This window comes from Xenopus laevis, chromosome 7L (genome assembly GCF_017654675.1).
Source record: "Xenopus laevis strain J_2021 chromosome 7L, Xenopus_laevis_v10.1, whole genome shotgun sequence".
NCBI classification, from domain to species: Eukaryota; Metazoa; Chordata; class Amphibia; order Anura; family Pipidae; genus Xenopus; species Xenopus laevis.
In genome coordinates, this window is record NC_054383.1 from 105,967,386 (window position 1) to 105,995,255 (window position 27,870).

General features: G+C 38.5%; 1 protein-coding gene across 4 annotated transcripts in view; it reads right to left on the reverse strand.

Annotated features, from left to right (window-relative positions):
* Positions 1 to 8,697: 8,697 nt before the first annotated feature.
* tp73.L (tumor protein p73 L homeolog) overlaps positions 8,698 to 27,870 on the reverse strand; it is a 105,120-nt gene continuing 85,947 nt past the window's right edge. For 3 of the 4 annotated variants that reach the window (XM_018226152.2, XM_018226154.2, XM_041569443.1), the window contains 9 exons: positions 26,767 to 26,882; positions 25,197 to 25,306; positions 22,457 to 22,599; positions 21,401 to 21,489; positions 20,554 to 20,678; positions 20,207 to 20,358; positions 19,517 to 19,649; positions 15,748 to 15,841; positions 8,698 to 10,006 (listed from right to left, as the gene is read on the reverse strand). In XM_018226152.2, coding sequence (XP_018081641.2) covers positions 9,686 to 10,006; positions 15,748 to 15,841; positions 19,517 to 19,649; positions 20,207 to 20,358; positions 20,554 to 20,678; positions 21,401 to 21,489; positions 22,457 to 22,599; positions 25,197 to 25,306; positions 26,767 to 26,882 — 1,283 coding nt within the window. In that variant the 3' untranslated portion in view covers positions 8,698 to 9,685. The remainder of the gene's footprint in view (positions 10,007 to 15,747; positions 15,842 to 19,516; positions 19,650 to 20,206; positions 20,359 to 20,553; positions 20,679 to 21,400; positions 21,490 to 22,456; positions 22,600 to 25,196; positions 25,307 to 26,766; positions 26,883 to 27,870) is intronic. The other variant, XM_018226153.2, reaches the window with a different exon arrangement.

Genomic DNA, 27,870 nt, shown 5'->3' on the forward strand with positions numbered 1-27,870 from the left:
GGATTTAGGGACTTGCCGATGTCCTTATTCCAGTTAATAGATGTTAAAGGGACAGTAACACCAAAAAAAAATTGAAAGTGTTTTAAAGTAATGACAATATAATGCAGTGTTGCCCTGCACTGGTAAAACTGACGTGTTTGCTTCAGAAACACTACTATTGATTATATAAACAAGCTGCTGGGGAGCATTGGCGGAAATTGAAAAAAGTGTATATGGCACAGGTTAAATAGTGGATAACAGATAACACCATTATGTTCTACGGAGCTTATCTGCTGTGTAACCTGGGCTGCCCCCATTGCTACACAGCAGCTTATTTATATAAACTATAGTAGTGTTTCTGAAGCAAACACAGCAGATTTACCAGTGCAGGGCAACACTGCATTCTATTTTTATTACTTTAAAGGAACAGTTCAGTGTGAAAATAAAAACTGTGTAAATAGATAGGCTGTGCAAAATTAAAAATGTTTCTAATATAGTTAGTTAGCCAAAAATGTAATATATAAAGGCTGGAGGGAACAGATGTCTAATAAAACAGCCAGAATCCAACTTCCTGCTTTTCAGCTCTATAACTCTGAGCTAGTCAGCGACTTGAAGGGGGGCCACATGGTACATTTCTGTTCAGTGAGTTTGTAATTGATTCTCAGCATTCAGCTCAGATTCAAAAGCAACAGATATGACCCATGTGCCCCCCCCCCCCTCATGTCTCTGATTGGTTACTGCCTGGTAGTCAGGGTAAACAATCAGTGTAAACCAAGAGAGCTGAAAAGCAGGAAGTCGTGTTCAGACTGACATGTTATACATCAAATCACTCCAGCCTTTATACATTACATTTTTTGGCTAACTAACTATATTAGAAACATTTTTTATTTTGCACAGCCTATCTATTTACCCAGTTTTTATTTTTACACTCAACAATTCCTTTAAAACACTTTCATTTTTTGACGTTACTGTTCCTTTAATTAATTGCTATAGTTTATGATATTGGTAATGTCTATCCCAGCAGTACCTAAATTGTACATTTCTTGATATTCTACTGCCACTCTGGCAAATATTATATTAGTACAGCTTGAAGTGCTTTATAGTTGTTATCCCACTGCCATTAGTACTTTATGCCATGATCAGGACTTGAAGTTTTGGCCATGACATTTCTTATTAGCTGATTTTCAGCATTACAGCTGACCTTAAAGGACCTGTAACATCAATTTTTTTTTTAAATTCGTTAGTATAGAACAAAAAAAAAAAAAAAGCACAAAGACAAATTAAACTTTTAAATTGCTAAGACTTTATTAAGAAATAAAGTACCGAAACTCCACTTGCGCTCCTCTTCAGAAACGACCATCCATAGTGCGGCGATCTATTTCTCCTCCCTGCCTTCCTTATAGGAGATAGCCAGGTAGGAGAAATCGAGCGCCTCACGATGGATCGTCGCCTTTTCTGAAGAGGAGCGCAAGCGGAGTTTCGGTAAGTTATTTCTTAATAAAGACTTAGCGATTTAAAAGTTTAATTTGTCTCTGTGGGGTTTTTTTTTCATTCTATACTAACGATTTTTTTTTTAAAAAAAATTGGTGTTACTGGTCCTTTAAATGGGCTGTTCACTTTTAAAGGAAAATTCAACCCTTAATTTAAAAAAAAAAAACCCTACATAGACCCCCCTCCCTCTTCCTCCCCACAGCCTAGCTGCTACCCCGGGGAAATGCCCCTAAAGCTGGCCATAGATGTTGAGATTTTTAAAAGATCAGATCCTCATCGTGAGACCACGATCTTCTCGGAACGATCGTACGAATTTACCATCAACTAAAAAGACCAATTTGCCAGGAAAACAAAGGGGAGCTGCCTGCTTGGCCCTGCAAACATAGATAGATTGCACTGGGACCGACAACGATTTTTTGACCTGGCCGATCAATTTCCCGACAGATGTCGGCCGAAAAATCGTAAGATGTACGATCGTTCAAATCCCACTAACCGCACGATAATTTCGAAGGATTGGTCGGGCTTCCCTAAAATTGGTCGTTCGGCAAGAAGAATCGTCGCGTCTATGGGGAGCTTAACTGTTTACTTACCCCTCGGTGCAGATTCAGTGATCGGAGTTCACGGCAGCCATTTTCCGTGTCTGAGAATGAGACCGGTGAACCAGCGCATGCGCAGTTGGAGCAATTACCCGGTTTGTGACAACTGCGCATGTGCCGAAATAGACAGAAATTGTCGAAGCGTTAGAAGAAGACACGAAAACTCGGAAGATGGCTGCCGTGAACTCTGATCCCTAAATCTGCACCGAGGGGTAAGTAGAAAATTAGGTGCATTTCCCTGGGGTAACAGCTAGGCTGGAGGGAGGGCGGTCTATGTAGGGTAGGGGTTAGGTTTTTTTAGTTAAGTATGTTATAGAATGGTCAATTCTAAGCAACATTTTATTTGGTCTTCATTATTTATTTTATTTTTTATAGTTTTTTTTATTTGACTCTTTCAAGCGTTCAAATGGGGGTCATTGACCCCATCTAAAAAATAAATGCTCTGGAAAGCTACAAATGTATTGTTATTGCTACTCCATTCCTGGGGCACATTTATTGTAAAAGTGTGAAGTTTCAGATGGGAGAGGTGCCCGCCAATTACTTGATTTGACAACATTTCCCCAGCCCGCCCTTCTCTATCTCACCTAGACCTGTGATTGGCCCCAGTGAATGTGACTTGAAATAGACCAATCTGTGTCTTTAACAGAAATTCTTGTTTTTGTATCATGAGCAGCTGTAGGTCTGGGATACAAGGCAGGAAAATAAATCCTATAAATAGTCCACACAACTCTGTACATGATGGAGATGCCTATTCCGAATTATTACAAAAACACTTGAAAACCAGGTGTCGTTTTTATTATGTGACAAAGGAACCAAATACAGAAATGACATAAAAAATACATATTACGCTATTTATAAAATAATGTATTTACAGTAACAATTGTGGAGTATTTTAACACTGCCCAGTGAAAGGAACTGATCACCTTGAATATAAGAACAGTAGAAAACAAAAATCTTAACGCAATAAAGTGCTTTACATTGCTGCTGCATGAAAAGCTTATTCCCACGCTGCTGGGACCTGTGCTAGCTCAAGGGCAAACAATAACTCTATATTATTATTATTAACATGGATTTTTAGAGCCAACATATTGCTCAGCACTGAATATGCAGAATGGGAATCCGGGATGAAGGAAACAAGGACAATTTCATTGTCAGGAATTCACATGGGGGAGCCAGGCATGCAGTATAAAATGCCAATGTCATCTATAAATGGATCAGTCTGTTACTGTCGCAGTGTAACATTACACACACAAGCGCTAGTGTGCAGGGTTAACTTGTATTTAATATTGCACAACACACACCTCTTGATTTGAGCCAATGGGCCTGCACTGAATATATTCGTATCTTCCAACTTCCATGTGCATTAGGTACAGGTGTGGGATCTGTTATCCGGAAACCCATCATCTACACCATAGACTCCATTTAATCCTAATGATTAAAAGTGATTTCCCTTTTCTCTGTAATAATAAAACAGTCTTAGATATAATTAATCCTTATTGGAAGCAAAACCAGCCTATTGGGTTTATTTAATGTTTACATGATTTTCTAGTAGATTTTCCAATTAAAAAAAATCCGTTATCAAAACTCCACGCCCAGAGCATTCTGGATAACAGATCTTATACCTGTACAGGAATTCCATACCTCCCGTTTTGAGTGGGACAGTCCCGCTTTTGACAGCTCAACCAGCATTTGTACTGACATTTCCGAGTTTCTCTTTGATCTGCTGCACTGAACAGCCAGAAAAAGATACAAAGTTTTTAACATAGTTGGCTCTTGGCACAGAGCCCAGAATAGATACTTAAGATACTTTTGTAACAGTTTTAGATAAGATAACAACGAAGACTCACAGCTTAAAGGGCAATTCACCTTCATTAGCAAAACTGTAATAACACATAAAAACCATAGAAATGTGTTCAAACTTTCATAACCTGCAAAATTTTGTAAAATGGACATGGTAATTAGGTAATTTTTTTGGGGTGACAGGATTTGAAGGCTTTGGATTCAATTAATCCAAATCCTCCTGAAAAGGTAGAAACCTGGATTTGGTGCATCTTTACTGGAAAGTGCTTGTGTGTATATTCCCTCGTGATCTGAAATCTACCCACTAGTGATGATTGAAAATTTTTTCCTGCGAAAATGATGCCCATAGACTCCAATGGGTAAAAAGATTTGTTGCGTGTCAAAAAAAATGTCACCCATAGACTTAGAATGCACTCCGGTGAATTTTCTGTTTTTCGCAAATTTTTGTGAAGCAAAACGGGTCAGATTCGCTCCATCACTACGAGTCTCCGCATGCATCTGAAACTGGGCAACACAGCTTGCCATCTGCCAAAGAGAAGAATTAACGCAACCGACTGCTCCATTTGTGTTATGAGGAAGTCATGGATCACTAATAAGTGTGTATGTGTATAGTGTCTGGGGTGGGGGCGGTCCGGACCCACCGGGGCTGCCTCATCATAGACCCCCATCACCCCAAACGCAAGCTCCCTCCATCCACCTCCCCCCGCGCTGGTGCGTCATTTCTAAGCTCTTCTTGTAGACGTGATCAGGGCCAACATCTGTGAGAGGCGGGTCTGGGCAGGCAGGGCCCACTAGTTTTTTTCCCAGTGTCCCACCAGCTCAGTCTGACTCTGCATGTATAGCGCTATTTACTATCAATCTGAGGCTCCACCACAAGAAATGGAAGCCTTTCCAGATGTCCTACAGTGAGAGTTCATGGTGCCTGTACCTACAACACTATGGTCAGTCATTCCTAATTCCAAAGAAAATAATATAAAGACAGGTACATCATAAAACTACCCAAATACCTTAAATCTAGTGAAGTCTGATATACTAATCTGAACTGCTGAAACTGAATCTCTGCTGAAAAATATTGTTGAATTATGACCAAAGCTTCAAGCCACTGTCAGCAGTCCCTTTGGGTGACTTACAGGCAATTTGATGAACATTACTCCTTTTCCATTGGTCTAAAATGCAGGCTCCTCCCATGGAATCTCAAGACATGGAAAGACCAAATCAGTTGGTGAGGATGACAAATGAGTTTCTTTGCTGATTTGACCATTTGGGTTGTGTGCCGAGTCATCAGATCGTCAAAGGACAACAAAAGTGGCCTTTAGAGACCAATCAGAAGAGAATCAAATTTACAGACGGATACATAATGTCACGGCACGGCAATTTGAAGACTTTAATCCACTGGTCTAGCAGTTTAGGCTTTACGAGTTCCATAAACATTTGTTATACATCATTTAGTTCACCATTAGAATAACTATGTACAATGAGGACCTTGCCCTGCAAGGACATCTGAGCACAATATACATTTCATTGGAATTGCTGTTTTTTTGTTTTTTAAACGTCAGCATTTTTGTTAATTCTGGCCCAAAAAATGGGGTTTGCACACGTGTGATATGTGATAACCAATAACTCATGCAAGGAAATCTAACGCTCAACACAAAGCATTGATCCGAGACAAAGCACTCGTGTTAGTCTTACAATAATGTGCTTAGATTCTCATTCTGTACAAGGAGAGAAATGGGGAACTCATGTGCCCCTAAAAGTGGCCTCTTTGTATTCACATGTAAAATTTTCACTTGGCTGCAACATTTTTGGAAAGTGTGATTTTTCCATTAGACAGAAGAGTACATGACATTATGTTCAATGAATATGATCAACTACACTGGAGGCATGGCCTGATGAACTGCCATGTAAATTCCATTCCCTAAATATTCTCAGAGCCTGTTTAGTTTATAAGTTTGAAAATAGGTCATTTTTCGGCAGGTTCTCTCTATACTTTTTTAATAAATTTGCAACCAATCAGTAATTTTGTTTTGATCTGCCTGATTGCTATGGGTTACTGCACTGGAGCAAAGTTGGGCCATGTCACCAATTAAGCCAAACACATTCTATATATTTTGCTAATTGAATTGACAGGATTTATAAATATATATGTGTGTACTATGGGTTGAAACCAGTTACAGGTATGGGACCTGTTATCCAGAATGCTTGGGACCTGGGGATTTCCAGAATTCGGAATTTTGAATGACCGTATTTTAAGGAGGTTATTTATCAAAGTCCGAATTTATCTCAATATTTTCAGCTACAAACTCTGATCAAATCCGCTCTGGGTTTTTGAGTTTATTAATTGTTACATTTTCCCAAAAATTTGCTTTGCGGGAAAAAAAATCAGGTTTTCAAGATTTTTTCAGATTTTTTACCCAAAAACTCAGATGTTTGGCCAAAAACATTGGGGTATTGCACGAAACCCAGCGCACATCAAGAAATCATTGGGACTTCTCCCATACACTTCTTTGCAACCTTGACAGGTCTGAGATTCAGACTTTTTCATCCTCAGGGGTTTAATAAATTCCGAAAAATTGAACAGTTGTATTTTTATTAAAATGTTTGGCATTGTGTCAAGTCACACAGCCAAATTCTTAAAGGGGTTGTTCACCTTTAAATTAACTTTTGGTATGACGTAGAGAGTGCTATTCTGAGACAATTTGGCTTCATTCTCTATTTCATTGTGTTTTTTAATTATTTTGGGGTTTTTTTGTTTAGCAGCTTTCTGATTTGGACTTATAGCAGCTGTTTGAGAGGGTCCGGTTTACCATAGCAACCAGGCACTGGTGTGAATGAAATATATGAAGATAAATAGGAGAGACCTGATTAGAAATATGTGTAATGAAAAAGTTACAATAAAATTGTGACTGGGTAATTGCTTTTTTGAAAAGGAGGCAGAACAGGAAGGAAAATAATTAAAAAAAACTATAAAAAAAAAAATAATGCCCATTATATGACATACTTAGGGGCAGATTTATCAAGGGTCAAAATTCGAAGTGAAAAAAAACGTCAAAATTCGACCATCGAATAGGGTAGTCTGACATTCGAAGTCGAAGGATTTTTAAGATCGTACTATTGTACTTCGAATCGTACGACCGTACGATTTAATCGTACGATTTAATCGTACGATCATACGATTTTACAAAAAAATCCTTTGACTTCTCAAAACTTAGCCGAATACTGAGAGACGGTACTTCGATTTTCGAATGGTCGAATTTGTATTTTCAATTTGAATCGAAGTCGAATTTGGCCTATTCGATGGATTCGAAAATTCACTTTCGGGTAAAGGGTTTAGTCACCTTTAAATTAAATTAGAGTGACATTTGCAACTGGTTTGTATTTGTTATTGTTTGTGGGGTTTTTTATTCAGCAGCTCTCCAATTTGCAGTTTCACCAATCTGGTTGCTAGGGTCCAAATTACCCTAGCAACCATGCCGTTATTTGAATAAGAGACTGTAATATGACTGGGAGAGGCCTAAATAGAAAGATGAGTAATAAAATGTAACAATAACAACAAATGTATAGCATTACAGAGCATTTGAAAGCTGTAAACAGTCAGAAGACGAAAACTATGAAAAAAATGAAGACCAATTGAAATGCATTGATTTGATTAAGAGACTGGAATAGGAGAGGGACTGAATAGAAATATGAGTAATAACAAGTAACAATAAATGTGTAGCCTTACAGTGCATTTGTTTTTTAAATGGGGTCAGTGACCCCCATTTGAAATCTGGAAAGAGTCAGACGAGAAAAAATAAATTGAAAAGTTGCTTAGAATAAGTTCTTTTATAACATACTAAAAGTTAACTTAAAGGTGAACCACCCCTTTTACAAGGGCAGCAGAACAAAATTCCATAAAATTTGTTTCAATCGTCCACTTTCAATTCAGATTTTTTTTTTTTTTACATGAAATGTGTAAATAGAATATGTAACTGAAATACAACAGATCCCTGCAGGATGCACTTATGTTATTTGTGCAAGGAAGCAGAGGAAAAGAGCAGGAGCCAAAGGGATGTTTTGTTTCTATTTTCCTTAGAAATGTGCCTGCCCAGTGTGCTGATATCATTCATCCAAAGGGCTGAAATGCCATTGGAAATACTTAAGCATTATTGCGGTGGTCTATTTACATGTACACACACACAAACACACACACAACACTATCACTGATAAAACTCAAACACTTAGGGGGGTTCTTCTTAAAGGGATTCTGTCATGATTTTTGTTGTGTAGTTATTTCTAAATTACACTGTTTACACTGCAAATAATTCACTCTACCATGTAAAATGTAATTTCTGAACCAGCAATTGTATTTTTTTCAATTTATACTATTGGTGTGTAGGCAGTCATCTCAGGTGATTTTGCCTGGTCATGTGCTTTCAGCACTTTAGGATGGAACTGCTGTCTGTCAGGCTGTTGTTTCTCTTTCTCAGTGTAACCAAATGTGTCGCAGTGGGACTTGGATTTTACTATTGAGTGTTGTTCTTAGATCTACCAGGAAGCTGTTATCTTGTGTTAGGGAGCTGCTATCTGGTTACCTTCCCATTGTTCTGCTGATGGCTGCTTGGGGGAAAGGGAGGGGGTAATATCACTCCAACTTGCAGTACAGCAGTAAAGAGTGACTGAAGTTTATCAGAGCACAAGTCACATAACTGGGGGCAGCTGGGAAACTGACAATATGTCTAGCCCCATGTCAGATTTCAAAATTAAATATAAAAGAATCTGTTTGCTCTTTTGAGAAATGGATTTCAGTGCAGAATTCTGCCGGAGCAGCACTATCAAATGAAACAAAACCATGTTTTCCCATGACAGTGTCCCTTTACTGAACATTTATAAACAGCGTTTGTCAATACACTGCTCAGGCTGAATGTGCATTCGTTTACACAGATTCATTAAAAAGTGAGTTGAGTTTAATAAAGTTCAGTGTGAGGAAACCAACAGCAGCAGCAGAGACACAAAGCAGGGTATGTTTATATTCTCTAATCCCAGGCACTCAGAGTGTCATGTTATTGTGTATGGAAAGCTCTCTCTATGTATCATCATCATCATTCCAACACCTCATTGCTGACAAACTGTATCAGTGACCAAAACTTTCATCTTACACAGAATAATTAAATATATATATATTAAGAAGAAGAAAGAGAAACAGTATATACACAAGAACTGTCGGTCGTGGTCCGATTTTCTCTTTTGTGCCCCTAAAACGCAGCAGGATTGAGACCAGAGACCTAATTCCAAAACAACACGCTTCGAGGTGTGTATCTATACAACTCCTGAACCTTTCTCGTACTTGAAAGGCTATTGCTTTTTATCGTTGTCCAAGGCTTTGAAAGTCAATGCAAAAATACTTTTCTGGCAGTTCGTCGGGAGAGATACGGATCCCACTTCCTGTTGCAGTTATTTCAGCAAATGGCCGCCATCTTGGAGCTGGAGATTGATCTGTGTGAAAGCAGAGGTCTTTAATACTTCTCACTGACGGCCTTTATGAAACACAACATGTTTTGATTATTCTCATCAAACCAGCAATTCCCCATGTGTTTGGTTGCTTGGCTGCCTTTTCTACAATCACATGTTGTCAAAGGTTTCTCCATTCAGTTGATCCCCATAATAAATGACCCTAAAATGAAAGCCGTTGAGCACAGAGGATAACAGCCTCATATCTCTTCTTCTGGAACCAATAAGCAATCATCACGTATGGTTTGTTGATTTCACGGCACGGCCATTTTGATTTGGCTTAACGCAGGCGGGTATTTATTTGGTGGGATACGCGACTGCTCGGAGGAGTATTAGTTAATATCACTGTTTTCGTACTCCTCTTTTATGGACTGTCTGCGTGACTTGCAGTCGGGTAAATCAAAGCCAAAATCTGCCCATTCATCAGCACCGCCCCGGTTGGGAATGGTGATGGTGTGCCGTACTCGGAAATGTACTGCCTCCATAACACGCTGGCGCTGGAGCTCACCGGAGCTGCCAATAGAAATGCTGGAACCGTTGCCACTTGATCGAACAAGCTGCTGGGCTCCATAGTCGTGGCTCTTGTTAAGCTCTTGAATGCCTCGCCATATCATTGCTTTGTAATGTTCTGGGATTTTCAGTGCCCCAAGATCCTAAAAGGAGAAACATTTAAGAGTTCAAGTATTAATATTATATCATTTTCCAAAAGTACAGGTGTTTAAAAATGAATATGCTTCAGCAGATGGGTTGGCATCTCCATACAAGGACCTACAAGCGGATGGACTTTCTAACTACTCTTGGCAGAATTCTCTAAAATTTCTCAAAAAAATACTCCAAAAATACTAAGAATTTCATATAAGATTACCCTCTTCCTTTTTAGTCAGCGAAAGCTGCCATTTTTGTTTGTTCTATCACTCATACAGTGGTAGAGAGTTTTCAGCAGCCACGTCAGTAGGCCGCCTCCCTGATCCAGAAGGGACCAATCACAAGGGGGCATCAGTTGCCATATGTCGCTGATAATAACATCATATCATTTGACAGTAAAGTAAGGATAAGTGATTACATAATTAACTTCACCTAATATGTAACAAATAAACAGATTTTGTTTAAAAAAACAAAAACATCTAGTAAAATCTTATTTATTTTCAGCTAATAATTACATCCAGTGTCATGTGTGTGGCAACCCTCCCCCCATTACGTCAACAGGACAATGTCACATTACTGCAGCATTTTACACATTTATATTTACATGGCCTACTATTGAGTTAAAGTGGTGACATTTTGTTCGGTTATTTTTATGTTCCGAAGGACAATATTTAGTAAAGGGATTCACCTCGGGAAATTGTATAGGGTATTATCACTTTAAAGGGGTGGTTCTCCCTTAAGAACACTTTTAGTATGTTATAGAATGACCAATTCAAGCTACTTTTCAATTGGTCTTCATTTTTTTCATAGTTTTCGTCTTCTGACTGTTTACAGCTTTCAAATGCTCTGTAATGCTATACATTTGTTGTTATTGTTACATTTTATTACTCATCTTTCTATTTAGGCCTCTCCCAGTCATATTCCAGTCTCTTATTCAAATAACGGCATGGTTGCTAGGGTAATTTGGACCCTAGCAATCAGATTGCTGAAATGGCAAACTGGAGAGCTGCTGAATAAAAAAGCTAAATAACTCAAAAAACACAAATAAAGAAAAACACTGGCTAAAATATCATTCTCTATATCATATTAAAGTGAATTTAAAGGTGAACAACCCTTTAAAGGAAGGTGCATACACAACCATGCCGATAGATAGTTTGGACTACACAATTTTAAATGTGCAGATATAATTTCCCATTTATATTTAGGAATTCGATTTAAAATAAAGTAGCCTTAAAGGAAAACTTTACCCCCAACATGAATACTTCAACAACAGATAGTTTATATCATATTAAGTGCATATTATAGAATCTTATCTGGTATATATATATATATATATATATATATATATATATATATATATATATATATATATATATATATATATATATATATATATATATATATATATATATATATATATATATATATATATATATATATATATATATATATATATATATATATATATTTATATTAAGTAAATATTGCCCTGTTATATCTCATGCCTTGAACCACCATTTTGTGATGGTCTGTGTGCTGCCTCAGAGATCACCTGACCAGAAATACTGCAGCTCTAACAGGTGTGAAGCAAAAGACAGAACTCTCTGTTAATTGGCTCATGTGACCTAACATGTATAGTTTGTTTGGTATGTTTGTGTGCATTGTGAATCCTACAATCCCAGGGGAGGCCCTTATATTTTTAAAATGGCAATTTTCTATTTATGAATGCCCAATGGCACATACTACTAAAAAATTATATTATTATGAAAATGGTTTATTTACATGAAGCAGGGTTTTACACATGAGCTGTTTTATGCAATCCCTTTTTATAGAGACCTACATTGTTTGGGGGTATGTATTTCTTTTAATTTTCCTGTAATCATCCCTATTTGTAATCATCCCTATTTGTCCTATTGTATCTCCTCTGTAGTGGCCTGTTACCTAGCTATGCAAATGTCTTCCCACGTTGAGATTTTGTGGTTCCCAAACTCTGAGATCCAGCCTCAAGGCTACTTAGTGACGTATTTGGGCAGAATGGATTTTTTTTGCCGTTGATTTTGGAAACCCACCATAAAGGTCAATTAGAGCAATATTTTGGATGAACCCTTATACGGTGTCTAGATATTGTTTGGTCTGAATAACTGATACAGGTTTTCATATGTCTATAACCTTTGGGGCTTGAAATGGGGGATTGAACTGAATACATTTCTGCCCTAAACTACCATTGCTATAAAATCAGAATATAACGGTGTCTAGCTTGATTGCTATAGAGAGGCTGGAAGAAAACATGCAACACTTGACAGCTAATACAGGTTAGTCTTAATTGGCTAAAATTTTGCTGTAGTTGTTTATGATTAAATGTTTATAAATAAATAAATTGATTCACATTCAATTCTAATAACTTTAACTTTATGGTTTTGCTGTTGGTATTCCCCAAACTAAACAATGCCAAGCCTGTGAGCATAGTCACTTAAAATATCACAGCACCGGTGGCACAGCAACAAACTCTCAAAAACCTGTTATCCGAATAAGGGGCAACAGTTTACTTCTTATATTTCCAGCTCTCTTATAGGGCTTTCATAGGGCTACTGAATATTATGAGTATTATAACAGTGTTAAAGGGGACCTGTCACCTTAAAAGATCATTTCAAATATTATTTTATGATGTTAGTCAAACAAACATCTTACACTTACTTACACTATAAAAATTATTTAATTTTTTTTTTAACCTTGGAATTCACAATCACAGAAAGCAGGCAGGCAGGCACCATTTTGTGCACTATGTTATTGAGGCAAGCTTTGCATCATGCCAACATCTTGTTTATGTGCTAGAATGGGGCACCTGATGTCCATGTCAATGCACTGGGAATGTGGGGAGTGCAGGTTTGCCCTGCCTAGAAAGGCGGACAATATATGATTGACAGCTGAGACTTTAATAACAAGTTTATAACAGGTATGGATATTTTAATAAAAAAAATTATTTGGGTTTCATGTTTATATTGAAAAAGACTTTTATTATAATAGAGATTTTTATGTGGGTGACAGGTCCCCTTTAATATTAATTATAATCCTAATAATAATCCCACGTTACTGTAAAAAAAAGTGTCGCTATTATGAAGAGATTCAATTGGCAGATTAAGAATAGGAAATGCTAGAGAACCTAGAATCTTATTGCCATGCATGATGCATCAAGAACACAAAATGAGAAGCTGACACAAATATATTGCATGTGATTGATTTAAAGATTTAAAAGTCCTGAATTATAGGGTCTCGCTAAAGCGCATGGATCTGCTGTATGAATTTTCATATTGAGCAACCCATATATATGCTACAAACAAAGTTCTACGAACTCCCCCAGTTCATGACATCATCTATAATGCTCATGCTTGCAACTAAGCACCTTGACCACCAGGTGTCCCCTCATGCACATTCATTGGGTCCCCAACAATAGAGGAGAAGTGAGGCAAGAGTGGAAGGCCAGGAATTGAACAGCAGGATTAGAGGACTTCTCGTACATCATATCAACACAGATAGTTCTGGTCAGAAGAGGCTACTGTGAGCACATATGGTGGAAGATTTGTGTACATTGCATGCAGAGGACAAGCTAGCAGTAAGTGGCTCCTGCCTGTGCAAAGCTTGTGCTAGAATATGGGATTCATCTTTAAAGTGAGCGATCAAGTGACTGAGAAGGTAACTTATTGTACTGAGCTGCATGGAGAACAGCAGCAATTATAAATAGCTTAAATTAGAAGAAGCCAGGTGTTAGCTATTAGCAGAGCTGAATCTTGAAATCTAAGATGATGGCAACTGTAGTTCAGTGCTGGAGGTAGCCTACTACATGACTACATTCAGTGTCGGACTGGGACACCAGGGGCCCACCCAAAAACCTTAGACAGGGGGCCCACCAAAAGACCTTAGATCAGGGGCCCACTCAGTACTATTATAATTCCTCTCCTCACTTAACCTCTATTCTCCTAGTCTCTTTTCTTTACATGCTATTATCTATTATTCAGTCTATTTAGTCTCTTTGTTCTCATAGAAATAGGGAATGGCCATGGAATATGACAAATGTTTTGAAGCAGGAGAGCCCACTGACACATGGGCCCACCGGGCGTTTTCCTGGTATCCCTGTGGGCCAGTCCGACACTGACTACATTGGCCAAGTAAGTACTTCAGTACAGACATGTCAGCCCTCAATATCATTTTCTATACAAATAGAAGAAGGAAAAAGGGGTGTGCAGTACAAAGACTGCAGCACTTAATTGCAGACAGGGATTGATTTTAGACATGGCCTTGGTTTAGTCTACTCTACTGCCCTTATTGAATCGCTTTTATCATATGTTATTATTATACATTGCAATGAAAATATCATGTAGTGTTGTCCTGCACTGGTAAAACTGATGTGTTTGCTTCAGAAACACTACTATAGTTCATATAAACAAGCTGCTGGGGAGCAATGGTGGAAATTGAAAAAAGTCTATATGGCACAGGTTAAATAGTGGATAACAGATAACATTATGTTCTGCAGAGCTTATCTGCTATCTGCTGTGTAACCTGAGCCTTTTCTCCTTTGAATGGCTGCCCCCATTGCTACACAGCAGCTTATTCATATAAACAATAGTAGTGTTTCTGAAGCAAACAGCAGTTCTACTAGGGCAGGGTAACAGTGCATTATATTTGTATTACTTTAAAAAACTTTCATGTTCCTTTAAGGGATCAGTAATGCCATAACGTACAAATATTTTTTATCTGTCCAACCAGCAGCTCTCTAAAGCACCTCTCTGGTATAGTGACTCCCAACCTATGTGGAGCCCAGTTTAAAGGTCAGTAAGGGTGAGATTTGAGAATAATGCTTATTTGCAGCCCTAGATTTTTTTTTGGAGCTCTAGCTAAATGACTGATATATCAGTCGTTTCCTACACAGGTATGGGATCTGTTATACAGAATGTTCGGGACCTGGGGTTTTCTGAACAAGGGATCTTTCCATAATTTGGATCACTATACCTTAAGTTTTAAAATAAATCATTGTAACATTAAATAAACCCAATAGGGTGAATTTGCTTCCAATAAGGATTCATTTTATCTTAGTTTGGATCAAATACAAGGTACTGTTTTAATATTACAGATAAAAAGGAAATCATTTGTAACAACTGTAATTATTTGATTAAAATGGAGTCTATAGGGTATGGCCTTCCCGTAATTCAGAGCTTTTTGGATAACAGGTTCCGGATAATGGATGCCATACATGTATCTGTACCCTTGTTAGAGGGGCCCTGACCAAAGGTCAGTACTTCAAAGAGGTTTTGAACTGCCCTAAAAATCCATGGTTGATATTGGAGCCCCATTTATCTCCCTGTTTAAGTACTAAATTACTGTACTAGAAACAGTTGATCTTAGTGTTACTGGTGCTGTAATGGAAAAAATGCAAAATAGCAAAAGTCAAAGCAAAAAGGGGGTTTGTGGAGAATAAAAGAGAAAATCCTGGGGACATTAAAGGAGATAATAAAATATTGGTCAAGGCGCAGCTTTCCGTATTTGTGAGATAATGTAGAGGTTTTCATGTAAGATTCAAATGAACTGATCTATTAGCATATCTACACAAACACTACTCTTTACCTTCACTAGAATGAATGAATGGTATAAAGATCAGAAACATAAAGAATAAGTGATGTGTGCACATTTTTTTCCTCCTTTATATAAACTTGAACAACTGGCCGTAGGTATATATTTTTTTCCTGAGCGTATTTACCTCCATAGTAAGGTTCTGCAGGTGGTAAATATTCTGTAACCCTTGTGATGTGAAATATTCGATGCAGTTGGGGCACCCCAATCCTGTCAAAAAACTGCAGAAACAAAAGAGTTTGGAAAATAAAGTAGTATTAACTCACAGACATATGACGGGATCTTAGAATTGATTCAAATTGACTCCTGCTCTTTTCTATGATTTTGCCACCATCACTTAGCCTTTAACAAGTGGAACTCTATTCCCCTGTGCTACAGAACAAAGAGCTTTCACAGCCAAGATGTAAAGAATTATCTAAAGAAATTGGTTTTATTCATGAAGCAAAAGCCAACAGACAATTGTATTACACACACACACTTGTCATACAGAAAAGCCAAGCATTTTCTTTGTTATCCTTTTCTTTTGATTTCAGTTCACATGACAGCAATAAATTGAGGACTATAATATGATTCCCTATTTAGAGTTCATGGAAGCTTGAATATAATATGACATTTTTGAAGTCTATTATAGGGATTTGCACTAGCAGAAGTCAGGGGGTTCTTTTTAAAAATCCAAATGTATCTGATTTTTTAAAATAAAAAAGTCAGACCAAACTAGAATCTAAGATTTGACCTTATTTATTATTAAAAAGAAGCTTGATTTAATCAGATTGGGGAAAAAGGAGATAATATTGAACGGAAAGCTGAATTGTACGATTTTTTTCTGAATTGATTGAATTTTTCTAGCTTTTTCATAAAAAATCAGCAATTTTTGGATTTTTGCTTGAAAATAGTTGGATTTTCAGGCTAATTCCAGTGCAGACCACAGAAACTTCCAAATATGATAGGTACCTCTCCCATTGACTTATATACAACCTGGGCAGGTCTAAGATGCTGGATTTTCAGATTCAGACTTATTCCATCCTGAGGGTATAATAAATCTTGAAAAATTCAAGTTTCCCCCCCCCCCACTAAAAATTTGGATTTTTTCGAGTTTTAAGCATTCGGAATTTTATAAATAACCCCCAGAGTGTCTGAGTAAGTAAGAAAACATCTCTCAAATTTGCAGCAGGGCTTCATGGTTTGTTTGTGGGCAAATTAGGGCTTATCGGGGGAAAGATCCACCCATTTGGTAACCTCGCCAGTACAGCTTAAGACAGATGTCTGTTTCGGAGGATCAGTAAAAGAAATGCATTCCCATGGTCATACTGCACCAATATCTTGTAAACTGTCCCACAACTTTGGTTCATGTATGAGCAGCTTTAGGCTTGTGGCACAATGGCCAATAACTTGGGGTTTTTCTATGCAATTTCCACAAAATATTGCAAAGAAAAGCTTATGGAATGTAGTGCACAATTATTATCTTAGAAACTGCAATCATCTATTGTACAGTATGTGCCGAAACCATCATAAATCTCATAGACTTCTCATGGACATTTCCCTGTGACTGAATTCTTTTAGCCTATTACCCTTGTGAAATGTCTGAAAAGCACGCACGTGACGTGCACCAAATTATTCTCAAACTATGTAGTGTATGGGACCCAAAGAGATTGACAGGAACAGAACAGCTGGTTCAGAAGAGAACTGACTATTGTGAGAGATCTGATGCAAACACACCAGTGCAGATTGGCAAAAACAGAATACCAGGCCGACTGAGTTCCCAAGCTGGTGCTGCACTGGTCTGCTACTCCAAAGACTAATGCGGACTCATGTGTAGCAAGAAGCCAACACATGTTCATGAACAAAGCCCATCCACTTCTCAAATGTTTAAGTTGAACACAGGTCTCTGAACTCCTGCAGCAACATTTCTTTCTGTGGGGCAGGACAAAAAGTGCAATAAACATGGCGGGTTGCACATTGTTAATGACTCCTAGTTCCAAAAACGACTTGGAATAGAGAGGGGGCTGATATACTCTTTGTACTGTTTCCAGTTTCTTACTGACCAAGAATAGGTGAACTGGAAAAGCTCTTCTGAGGCACACAAGTATTTAATGTATGGATCAATGGCTGAATGAATGAATTGCATCACTGCAGCCACGCAACCCACACTTAAGATGCCAGTTATAGCTATTGAAATTCAGGTCTTTCCAACGTGTTCAGTAACAATCTAGCAGCACTGTAACCCCCATTAGGTGCATCACAATTTAACTTACTGCCTGCTGGTGCCTCTAATCTAGTACTGTGAGAGACAGCGCCATAATGACAAATTGAAATAAGTGAAATTATGTAATAACTACAATCTTGTGCTTTACTTGCTATAGTAAGGTCAGAGCAGTGGAAGGAAATAGAGAGAGCACAGCAGAAGAAAAGAAAACCTTAAGCAAGCGTTACATGGGGGACTTTGCTCTATCTGATGCAGTTTTAAGCAACAGTTCTAGATTAACAGAAGGATCACTCTGTTTGGGGAATTGAGGCTGGACAGTGAACCCTTTGTGATATCACTGCTTTTATTGTTTAGGCCTCACAACAATAAACCATCTCATTACACATTTAGCCAAATCCGGATCACTGGCCTAAGCGCATAGCTTACCCAATGTTACTACAGGAAGTGATCTAAAGGCTACCATCAGGTGAAGAACATTTTTGTCTGGGTAGTGTTACAGTGAAGGGGCATTTTTGCCAGACCTATGGCTGCCACAGCACAGCCCAATGGGGGTGATATCTCAGATAAGTGTGCTTTTCCTGCCACTTGCTAAGATGCTTCTCCTTTCCAAAACGTGACATCAGGCCTAAGCCAGGACTATATTTAAGTCTGAATTAAAATAATATGTGCCTTGTAGTTTTAGCTGAATAGTCATAAAGTTATGATTATAGAACACACAAGAAGTACCATATCATATGGAATGTGAGGAAATGCTGTACACCTATTTTACGATGGTATTCCCTAGCATAAATATATCTATTTGCTGATCTCATACTAAAGTCCATTTTAAAAAGGAAAAAGTTATATACATTCAATGTGTATATAAACAAGTCAAAACTGCAAAGTAAACTCCTAATAAAATGTACAAATATAGTGAGAGTTTGCTTAAAGGGGCCCATACACTAAAAGATCCAGTCGTATGGCGAAGGCGCTAAATGAGCGGATCTTTCCCTGATATGCCCACCTTGAGGCAGGTAATATCAGGCTGATCCGATCATGGGCTCTAGAGCCAGAGCATTGGATCTCAATGCTGGTAATGTAGGTGGTCAGAAAAAGGGCTGCATCAATGAACCAATGTGGTCCTCAATCTGACGGGAATTTTAAGCCTACCTGATCAACTTCTGGGCAGATATCTGTGGAAGCCCATTGGAGAGCCCTATGCACTGGACAATTAGCTGCAGACTTTGTCTTTCGGCAGCTTCTATTGGCCCATCTATGGCCACTTTAAGAAGCCCTGTTACCAATCAAATCTGAGCAAGGGATCCCTGGGAAGTATGCAGCTGATTTTTTTTTTTTGGAGAAAAACTGACATGAGCAAAAAAACTTATTTGATTAACTTGGGGTGCCAAACATATGACTGACATGCCTTTCCTTGTTGTTTAACTTACTATTTAACAAATTTAAAATCAGTTATTTATCTGTGAACTGGCCTTAAAGATAAATATAAACTGTTATTGTATTTAAAAATGGATGATGAGATAATGTGTTATCATGACATGATGCATGCTGGTGAAGAATACCTTTTCTAAACGATGCCCTATGGTACAGCTGTCCTTTTCTATTCTAATTGCAATATTCCATGTTAATAGAAGCGGTTAGACTGTTGCCAAAATAATAAATGTGCTACAATAAAACAAAATAATTACAGCAGTACCTGACTAGGCTGGGGTCTGCGCTGTAGGGTGGTGGAGGGGTGCAATGTGATCCTGATACCATAGACTGAGATGAATGTGCCCCATTCATCTCTCCATTAGTCTGCAAAGGATGACTGTTTAACATGCCGGGACCTAAAGAAAAGAAACTCCAATATTACAATCTCATAGAGATGATTTAGGAGGAAAAGTCAGTTATGATTTAGTAAAAACCCAACTCCATGTTGTTCTTCAGAGATCGACAACCCAGACAGCCCTTGGTACATATCTGTTCAAATTAGCAGCCAAAATAGAGACACACATAAAAGCTGCCATATAATGAAAAGCTAATGGGGTATGAAAAGTAAAGACACAGATATTAAAAAGTTTTCACCCTGAAAATCTTCAAGGGCAGTTGGTTTTGGTATTTGGTAAATTCTAGATGGACAAATTATATTAAAATCAATATAAAGTGAGGATGTATTCAACTGGCAAGGTAGCAAGAGGCACATAACAACATTTATCTTTGATCTGTGGTTTATATATGAATTAGCACAATATCATACGGATAATATTAACAGCAAATCTTGTGGGAATAATGTTACACACTCTTCTGTTGAAATTGCAGGGTAGGCTGTTGAATGTTTCTCAAGCTGGTGTATACTGTACATTAAATAACGGCCGCTTATTCTAAACCCGTTCTGTTTACTTACCCATTGGTCCCAAGTTTGGCCCTGCATTAGAATTATGCTGGTTAGGTTGTCCCACTAATTGGTTGACAGAAGGCAGCTTGTTGATCCCGCCATGAAGTTTATTCATTGGTGAAAGGGCAGGACCATACGAAGAAGCACACTGCATATGGGTTCTGTATTGAAACAGTGATATGTTGTTTTTTATTACATATATATGAGTTTTTTAAATAGTGAAACACAGAAATAGGCAAGAATGGACTATGGTATTGTAAAGATGGCTTGTTGTATATTAATATTGAGGTTCAGATGTACTGTACACAGAAGGCATGGGAATGCACAAACAATTACAGAAATGCTAACATTCTTACTGTCTCTGAAGAAGCTGCTGCTGTTGCTGCCTATACGAATCCACCAGCTGCTGAGGAACAAGCTCCACCAATTCCAGACTTTCCTTTATTTTCATCAAGATTTCAAAATTCTCCCGACCACGAACCTAAAAGAAAAAAAACAACAAGCCAGATTGTTAGCACTTTATCTAGTTAAAATCTCCATTGTCATTGATTTTGCCTCCAGACATATGGATTTTGTGGCTTTATCGCACTACGGTGAAAGTTTAAAGGGGTTGTTCACATTTGAGTTAACTTTTAGGGGCCCATTTACTTAGCTCGAGTGAAGGAATAGAAGAAAAAATACTTAGAATTTCGAATGGTCGAATATGGCTACTTCAACCATCGAATAGGCTACTTTGACCTTCGATTGCGACTTCGATTCGAACTAAAAATCGTTCGACTATTCGACCATTCGATAGTCAAAGTACTGTCTCTTTAAAAAATACTTTGACCCCCCACTTTGGCAAATAAAACCTACCAAGGCCAATGTTAGCCTATGGGGAAGGTCCCCGTAGGCTTCCTAACAATTTTCTGATCGAAGGAAAATCCTTTGATCGATGGATTTTAATCCTTCGAATCGTTCCATCGTTCGATTGTAGGAATTGCTCTAAATCCTTCGACTTCGATATTCGAAGTCGAAGGATTTACATTCGGCAGTTGAATATCGAGGGTAAATTTGCCCCTTAGTATGATGCAGAGAGAGACATTTTGAGACAATTTGCAATTGGTTTTTATTATTTGTGGTTTTTGAGTTATTTTGGGAGCATGCTTCCCATTGATATTCTTAATATACAGAGTAACTGCAGGATTTTACATCATTACTTACAGGTATATAAAATATCTCATCTTCACCGTGCCTCCTTTTCTTAATATTAGCACCCACTGTTTGAGCACTCGGGGGACTCTGTTTGAATGCTGTAAAAGAGAAGGCATTGGTTAGTAAGTAGAAAAAATAGGATTCTCTCTAGCAAGGGGTATTGAACACAAGCTTGTCTTGTCTAAGCTCCAGTGCTAGCTGGAAATGAGAGATGACTCAAGCAAACCTCAAGTTGACTAATACTGTATGTTTGTGAGAGCAGGCCTGGGCTGGAAATCTGTCAGCTGGGGGAAGTGGAGATTTTAAGGGCCTGTCACCATAATAATCTGATATGGAGCATGAACTGGAGCCATTGTTTGTAAATGCCACAACTGATTTGTACTCTCAGGCTGCTACTGCATGAAAGGGTTATTATGTCTAACTGCAGTTGCAGTCGCTCTTATACCCTATACCCATACCCTAAATAAGACATAAAGAAAATGTAAAAATATGAAAAACCATTCAAAAAGATGTTTCCCTCATTTTAAGATCAGCTGCTAAAGGTGCCGATACCTGGACAGATGACACTTGTAGGTGAGCAGTCCTGTGCATGGGATCAACAGTCTCACTGATGTAGCCCGCAACTTGAGTGACTACTAAGACCAGCAATGCTTACATTTCTAGATGTGCACTGCAGCCTATGAAAGTGAGCCTCCCTAGAATGTCATCAATGATATCATGGGGCTAGCCTAATAATGGAACATCTTGCAACCCCCCCCCCTGCTCCCACCTTAGCTGAGATGCTTGTATAATGCTGAACTGAAAGTTTATAATGACTATAGTTGACTTTACTGAAAGAGTGAATCACTGATTATATAAAATAATATATATGTAATATTATCTGGAAATGCTTCCCTGTTTAAACACTTGTGTATCTTTGTAGTTGAAAGGACCATTATATAATGGAGGCCATTAAAGAAATAAACAGTAACCTCTAAGGGCTTTAATAAAATCCCTGGTTGCCAATTCCTAAAGTTGTATATTTTTTGAGATTTCTACATTTAGATTTGTCTGTATATTACTTACTGCGTTTGTTTGCATTGCCATTTTTTGCCGCTGTTTCGTTTAATGCTGCTTGCTCCCGGAAGTGATCCTCATCAGCCTTACGGTCTCTGCCCGGACAGGCACAGATACGACCTTCAAAAGACCTTCTGCCCAATACTTGCCCACTAAATAGCAACGAGAAGACAACAACCATATTTCCTTTAAGAACAAATGTGTGTCTATCTTATAACACAGTGTTTTAAACACATACAGTCATGTAATATAGATCATTTAAGTAAAAAAGTAGTTTCTAGATCCAGTTGCTTCATGTCTTTAAACATTCATGGGGCTCAAAGGTGACTTCTAATATCCAAACGCGTGTGTGGGTTATTACTGCTATTGGGCCACCATCTAGCTACATTAGATTAAAATATAATACAGGTATAGGATCTGTTACCTGGAAACCCTTTATCCAGTAAAGCTCTGAATTACAGAAAGGATATCTCCCATAGACTCCATTATAATCAAATAATCCAAACTTTAAAAAATGATTTCCTTTTCTCTTAAATAATAAAACAGTAGCTTGGAACCTGTTATCCAGAATGCTCGGGACATGGGGTTTTCCGAATAACAGATCTTTCCGTAATTTGGAGCTTCATGCTTTATATCTACTAGAAAATCATGTAAACATTAAATAAACCCAATAGGCTGGTTTTCCTTCCTATAAGGATGAATTATATCTTAGTTATTGATCAAGTACAATGTACGGTTTTATTATTACTGAGAAAAAGAAAATCATTTTTAAAAATTTGTACTGTATTATTTGGATAACATGGAGTCTACGGGTTACAGCCATTTCGTAATTTGGAGCTTTCTGGATAACGGGTTTCTGGATAACGGATCCCATACCTGTACACCTATACTACCATAGCACCATAGTATCCAATAAAAATGGCAGTAAAGTAAAGAATCATGTATATCTAACCTGGGTGTTACAAGGCTCTATCGGGGGAATGTAATAAAAATTGCTAACGGAAAAACTATTCGCAATGCGAAAAGTTATGCCTTTGCGCGAACAAATTTTGCTTTGTGCGAATTTAATATAGCTTTAGCGAGCCCGGAAACTGTTTAGCGACCACTTCCGACAGTGAAAGACCGTTTGCGAATTTTATAGTTTGCACCAATGCACAGTCAATGTAATAAAACTTCTTATTTAAAAAGTCGTTATGTTTGCTCCAAAAGATTACGACACCTTCAAGCACTTCTTATGAGTGCGCAATTAAAATTCGCAATGCGCAATTAAAATTCGCAATGCAATAACAGTTTAAGGAACAATATTACATTGCGAGATGTGGATTTTTAGTCTTATTGGTGCGAATTGTTTTGCTCTTTGCGACTTTTATTACATTCCCCTATATATGTTTATATGAAGTGTTAAAGGACTACAATAACCTCAATAACTTTTCCTTTGGAATTGTTCTAAATAGGAATATCTAAGCTGGCAAGTTGTAAAGAAACAAATCAGTTACACCTTCACACCAACAAGCAGAAAATTATTATACATTCATCTCTTGAAACTCCCATTAGACTAATATAAGAAGGCAAATGGAAAAAAGTGAATATACTATGTTCAAGTGTTATTTTTACATAAAGGACTTATTTACAGACTTTCATACAGTGGCGTAACTACTGGGGAGCAGGGGGTGCGATTGGGCCAGGGCCCGCCCCCCCTCAGAGCCCCCCCGGCAGCTCACGCACCACGATTCCTGGCCGTTTCCGGGTGTACAGAGGGGGGCGGGGGGCCCGGCAGCGCGTCCCGCGCCAGGGCCTGCCCCCCTCTAGTTACATCACTGCTTTCATATGATGTCGATTGTGTGCACGGCCGGGCCAAGCTGACATGGCGCCCTAAGCACTCCAGTCGGCTACCCTCGCCCCCCCCTCCTGTCCGCATACGCGTAAGTGTGCATGCCCAATAATAGAAGAGAAGGGAGGGAGGGGGAGCAATGAAGGGGAAGGGCAGGGGAGGGAGGAAGGTAGGGGGTGAGTAACAGAAGAAGAGAGGGGAGAGTGATAGAGGGGAGGGGAGAGCAGCAGGGGAGCAAATCCGGACTAGGGGTAGGCAGAAAACCTTTGAAAAGGCACCTGCCAAGCGTCCCCACATCATTGCGCCCTAGGCAGGTGCCTCTTCTGCCTACCCCTAATTCCAGCCCTGATTGTGTCTAGCAAAAGACCATTAAGAATTTCATTAGTGGGCACTAAAGGGCTGATTTACAAACATAGGTGCTAAATTGCTAAAATCAACAAATTAATTTTGTAACCTATAATAGACCAAATGTTCAAAACAATTTGCTGATTGACTGTTTATTGTAGAGAGCACTGTCAATATCCAGTACATAATGCAGAGCAACTTGGGCAGGTACGCCTTTCTATTAAAAGCCATAAGGTGCTTCATGTGCATGCACACTGGTATCCTGCAACCTGGGGTAAAGCATTGCACATGCATGTAGGCCTGAAGAAGAAGGGCTGCACAAGTGGAACCTTAATGTGAGTTTAGTTGCACTACCCCAACAACAGCTCTGTGAGCAATTACAATGCCCGCGTTTGTTCCAAATTGGCTTCAAGCTAGTAACAACTTATCAAAAGATGGGGTTTTATAGGTTATATAGGGCAACAGTACATTATATTTTTCATTACTTTAAAACACTTTAATTTTTTGGTGTTACTGTTCCTTTAATGAACTCAACATTATAATGGCAGGATAAAACAATGACCCCCTACTCACTCTCTTGTTTCCAGAGTAATAATGATCAGAATAGGCCGCCTGTTCATTCCTCCCACACAGCTACTGTTGCACATGAAGTTGTAGAGTATTGTGGTGAACTCTGTTCCAACCTAGGCACATGGAGCAAAATAGCATTTCATTACAGCAGACAAACAAAAAATAGGTAACGGAAAAAATGCTTGCCTACCCAATTTTCTTTATTAGATTAAAGCAGTTTAATGGAACATAAAAACCTTGTCCATGAGACATTCATACATCCATTAAAGAGGGAGAAACCATTGTTCTAATTTAATATGACAACTCTGTTAAAGTATGTGAAATTGTGAACCTAAATCATGCAAGGTTTTTCCTACTCAGACCCATGGTTTTTGGCTCAAAAGTGGAAGCAAATTTTAGTATTCCTCTGGCTGAATTGAAGTATTTTGCAACTGCTGGAGTTTGCCTAGTCCTGCTGTATGACATATCAAGCATAGAAAAGATGGGGCGCTACTGTTTCTGTAGATCTTCGGTGCTATTGCTCCTGTAGACAAGGTTCTCACCTTGTCTACACCTGGGATAGGCACTTCCTCCTCTGAGACAATGTATTCTAGGAATATGTTGAGACACGAAAAATGGAAAGCCTAGAAATGCATTAATCATCCCATGGATTTAGTCTGCCACTAACATGTCTGCACAGATCCCCATGTGACTAGTGGTGAGCCATGTATTTGCGGCGAAATTCAGAATTTCGCCATCTGCTAATTTTTTCACGAAACTGCAGTAAATATTTTTTACGAAACTGCAGTAAAAAGTTTTTTCTTATTGTGACTTTTTCTCCAATGCATTTGGAGAAAAAGTCACCATAAGAAAAAACGCCCATTGACTTTAATGCAGTAGGACAAAAAAGTCGCAATAAGAAAAAACGCCCATTGACTTTAATGCATTTGGAGAAAAAGTCACCATAAGAAAAAACGCCCATTGACTTTAATGCATTTGGAGAAAAAGTCACCATAAGAAAAAACGCCCATTGACTTTAATGCAGTAGGACAAAAAAAGTCACCGTAAGAAAAAACGCCCATTGACTTTAATGCAGTAGGACAAAAAAAGTTACCATAAGAAAAAACTTCCATTGACTTTTAATGCAGTAGGACAAAAAACGTCACCATAAGAAAAAACGCCCATTGACTTTAATGCATTTGGAGAAAAAGTCACCATAAGAAAAAACGCCCATTGACTTTAGGGCAGTAGGACAAAAAAGCCGCAATAAGAAAAAACTTCCATTGACTTTAATGCATTTGGTGAAACAAGTCAACATGAGAAAAAATGTCCATTGACTTTAATGCATTTGGAGCAAGAAAAATTGTTGTGCGCGTAAAAACACCCACACCCATTGACTGCAATGCGTTTGGCAAAATTTCGCAGTTTTGAGAATTTTTCGGCGATGCAAAACGGGACAGATTCACTCATTTCTACATGTGACCCATTCAATCACCCATTCGGATCGATAGATCAAGCAAATATACATTGATTTGTCAGTTTGCATCTCTAGCCAATAAGCAAGGCACTTGATTACAATAATGGGCAGCATTACCTGGGGTGGTTCGAACGGCACCATAACGCTTTGCCGACCTGTTACTGGGTCATCCACATACTGAGATAAGTTATTGCCTTCCACTCGTATCAGATGGCTTGCTGGGGCTGCTTGGCCTGGAGCAAAACAAAGACAATTTTGATAGCTAATCTTGGTTTTGAATGAGAAGCATTGGAACTGGCAATTGGATTTAATATTTGCATTGTGAATATTTTGCTACTCCCATTGGCTAAAGGTTGGTATAGCCCTGTCGTTTTTGGAATCATCTGACGGGCAATGGGTTGGTTTAGCTTTATGAAGGTTTAAATACTCTGACTCCTTATCGGTTGGTTGTAGTCCTTCACAATTCCCAACGTTGCTAACACACAGACAAATAAGAGGGATTCCATCAGGCACTACTGTACTGTAATAGGTACATGATACCCCTCCCTCACTGTAGAAAGGCAACTTACTGAGGAATGGTATGTTATACCCCCACATTGTCTGTATTTCCAACTTATCTATCCTATTAAATCATTTCTTAGGCAGAAATGTTTCTCTGTAATAATAAAAGAGTACAGGTATGGTACCTTTTATCCAGAATGCTCGGGACCTGGGGTTTTCTGGATAGCAGATCTTTCTGTAATTTGGATCTTCATACCTTAAGTCTACTAGAATATCATGTTTATCATGAAATAAATCCAATAGGCTGGTTTTGCTTCCAATAAGGATTAATTATATCTTAGCTGGGATCAAGTACAAGAAGTTACAGAAAGGTAAAAGGAAATCATTTTTAAAAATGTAGATTATTTGGATAGAATGGAGTCTATGGGAGATAGGCTTTCTGTAATTTGGAGCTTTCTGGATAATGGGTTTCTGGATAATGGATCCCATACCTGTACATTGTATAGTAGTGATGTGCAAGGCGGATTTTACCCGCCCCGCTCCCGCCCGATACCCAGTTCCTTTTATAGACCCGCGCCGACATGCCCCGCCGATGACGTCACAAATGGGGAGGGGTGAGCAGGCGTGCGTCTATAAAACTTGAACCCAGAATTCGGAAGCCGGCATTGTAAGGTGGCAGGCGTGGAGAACAGGCAGAAGAGCTAAACCTGGACCCGCCTG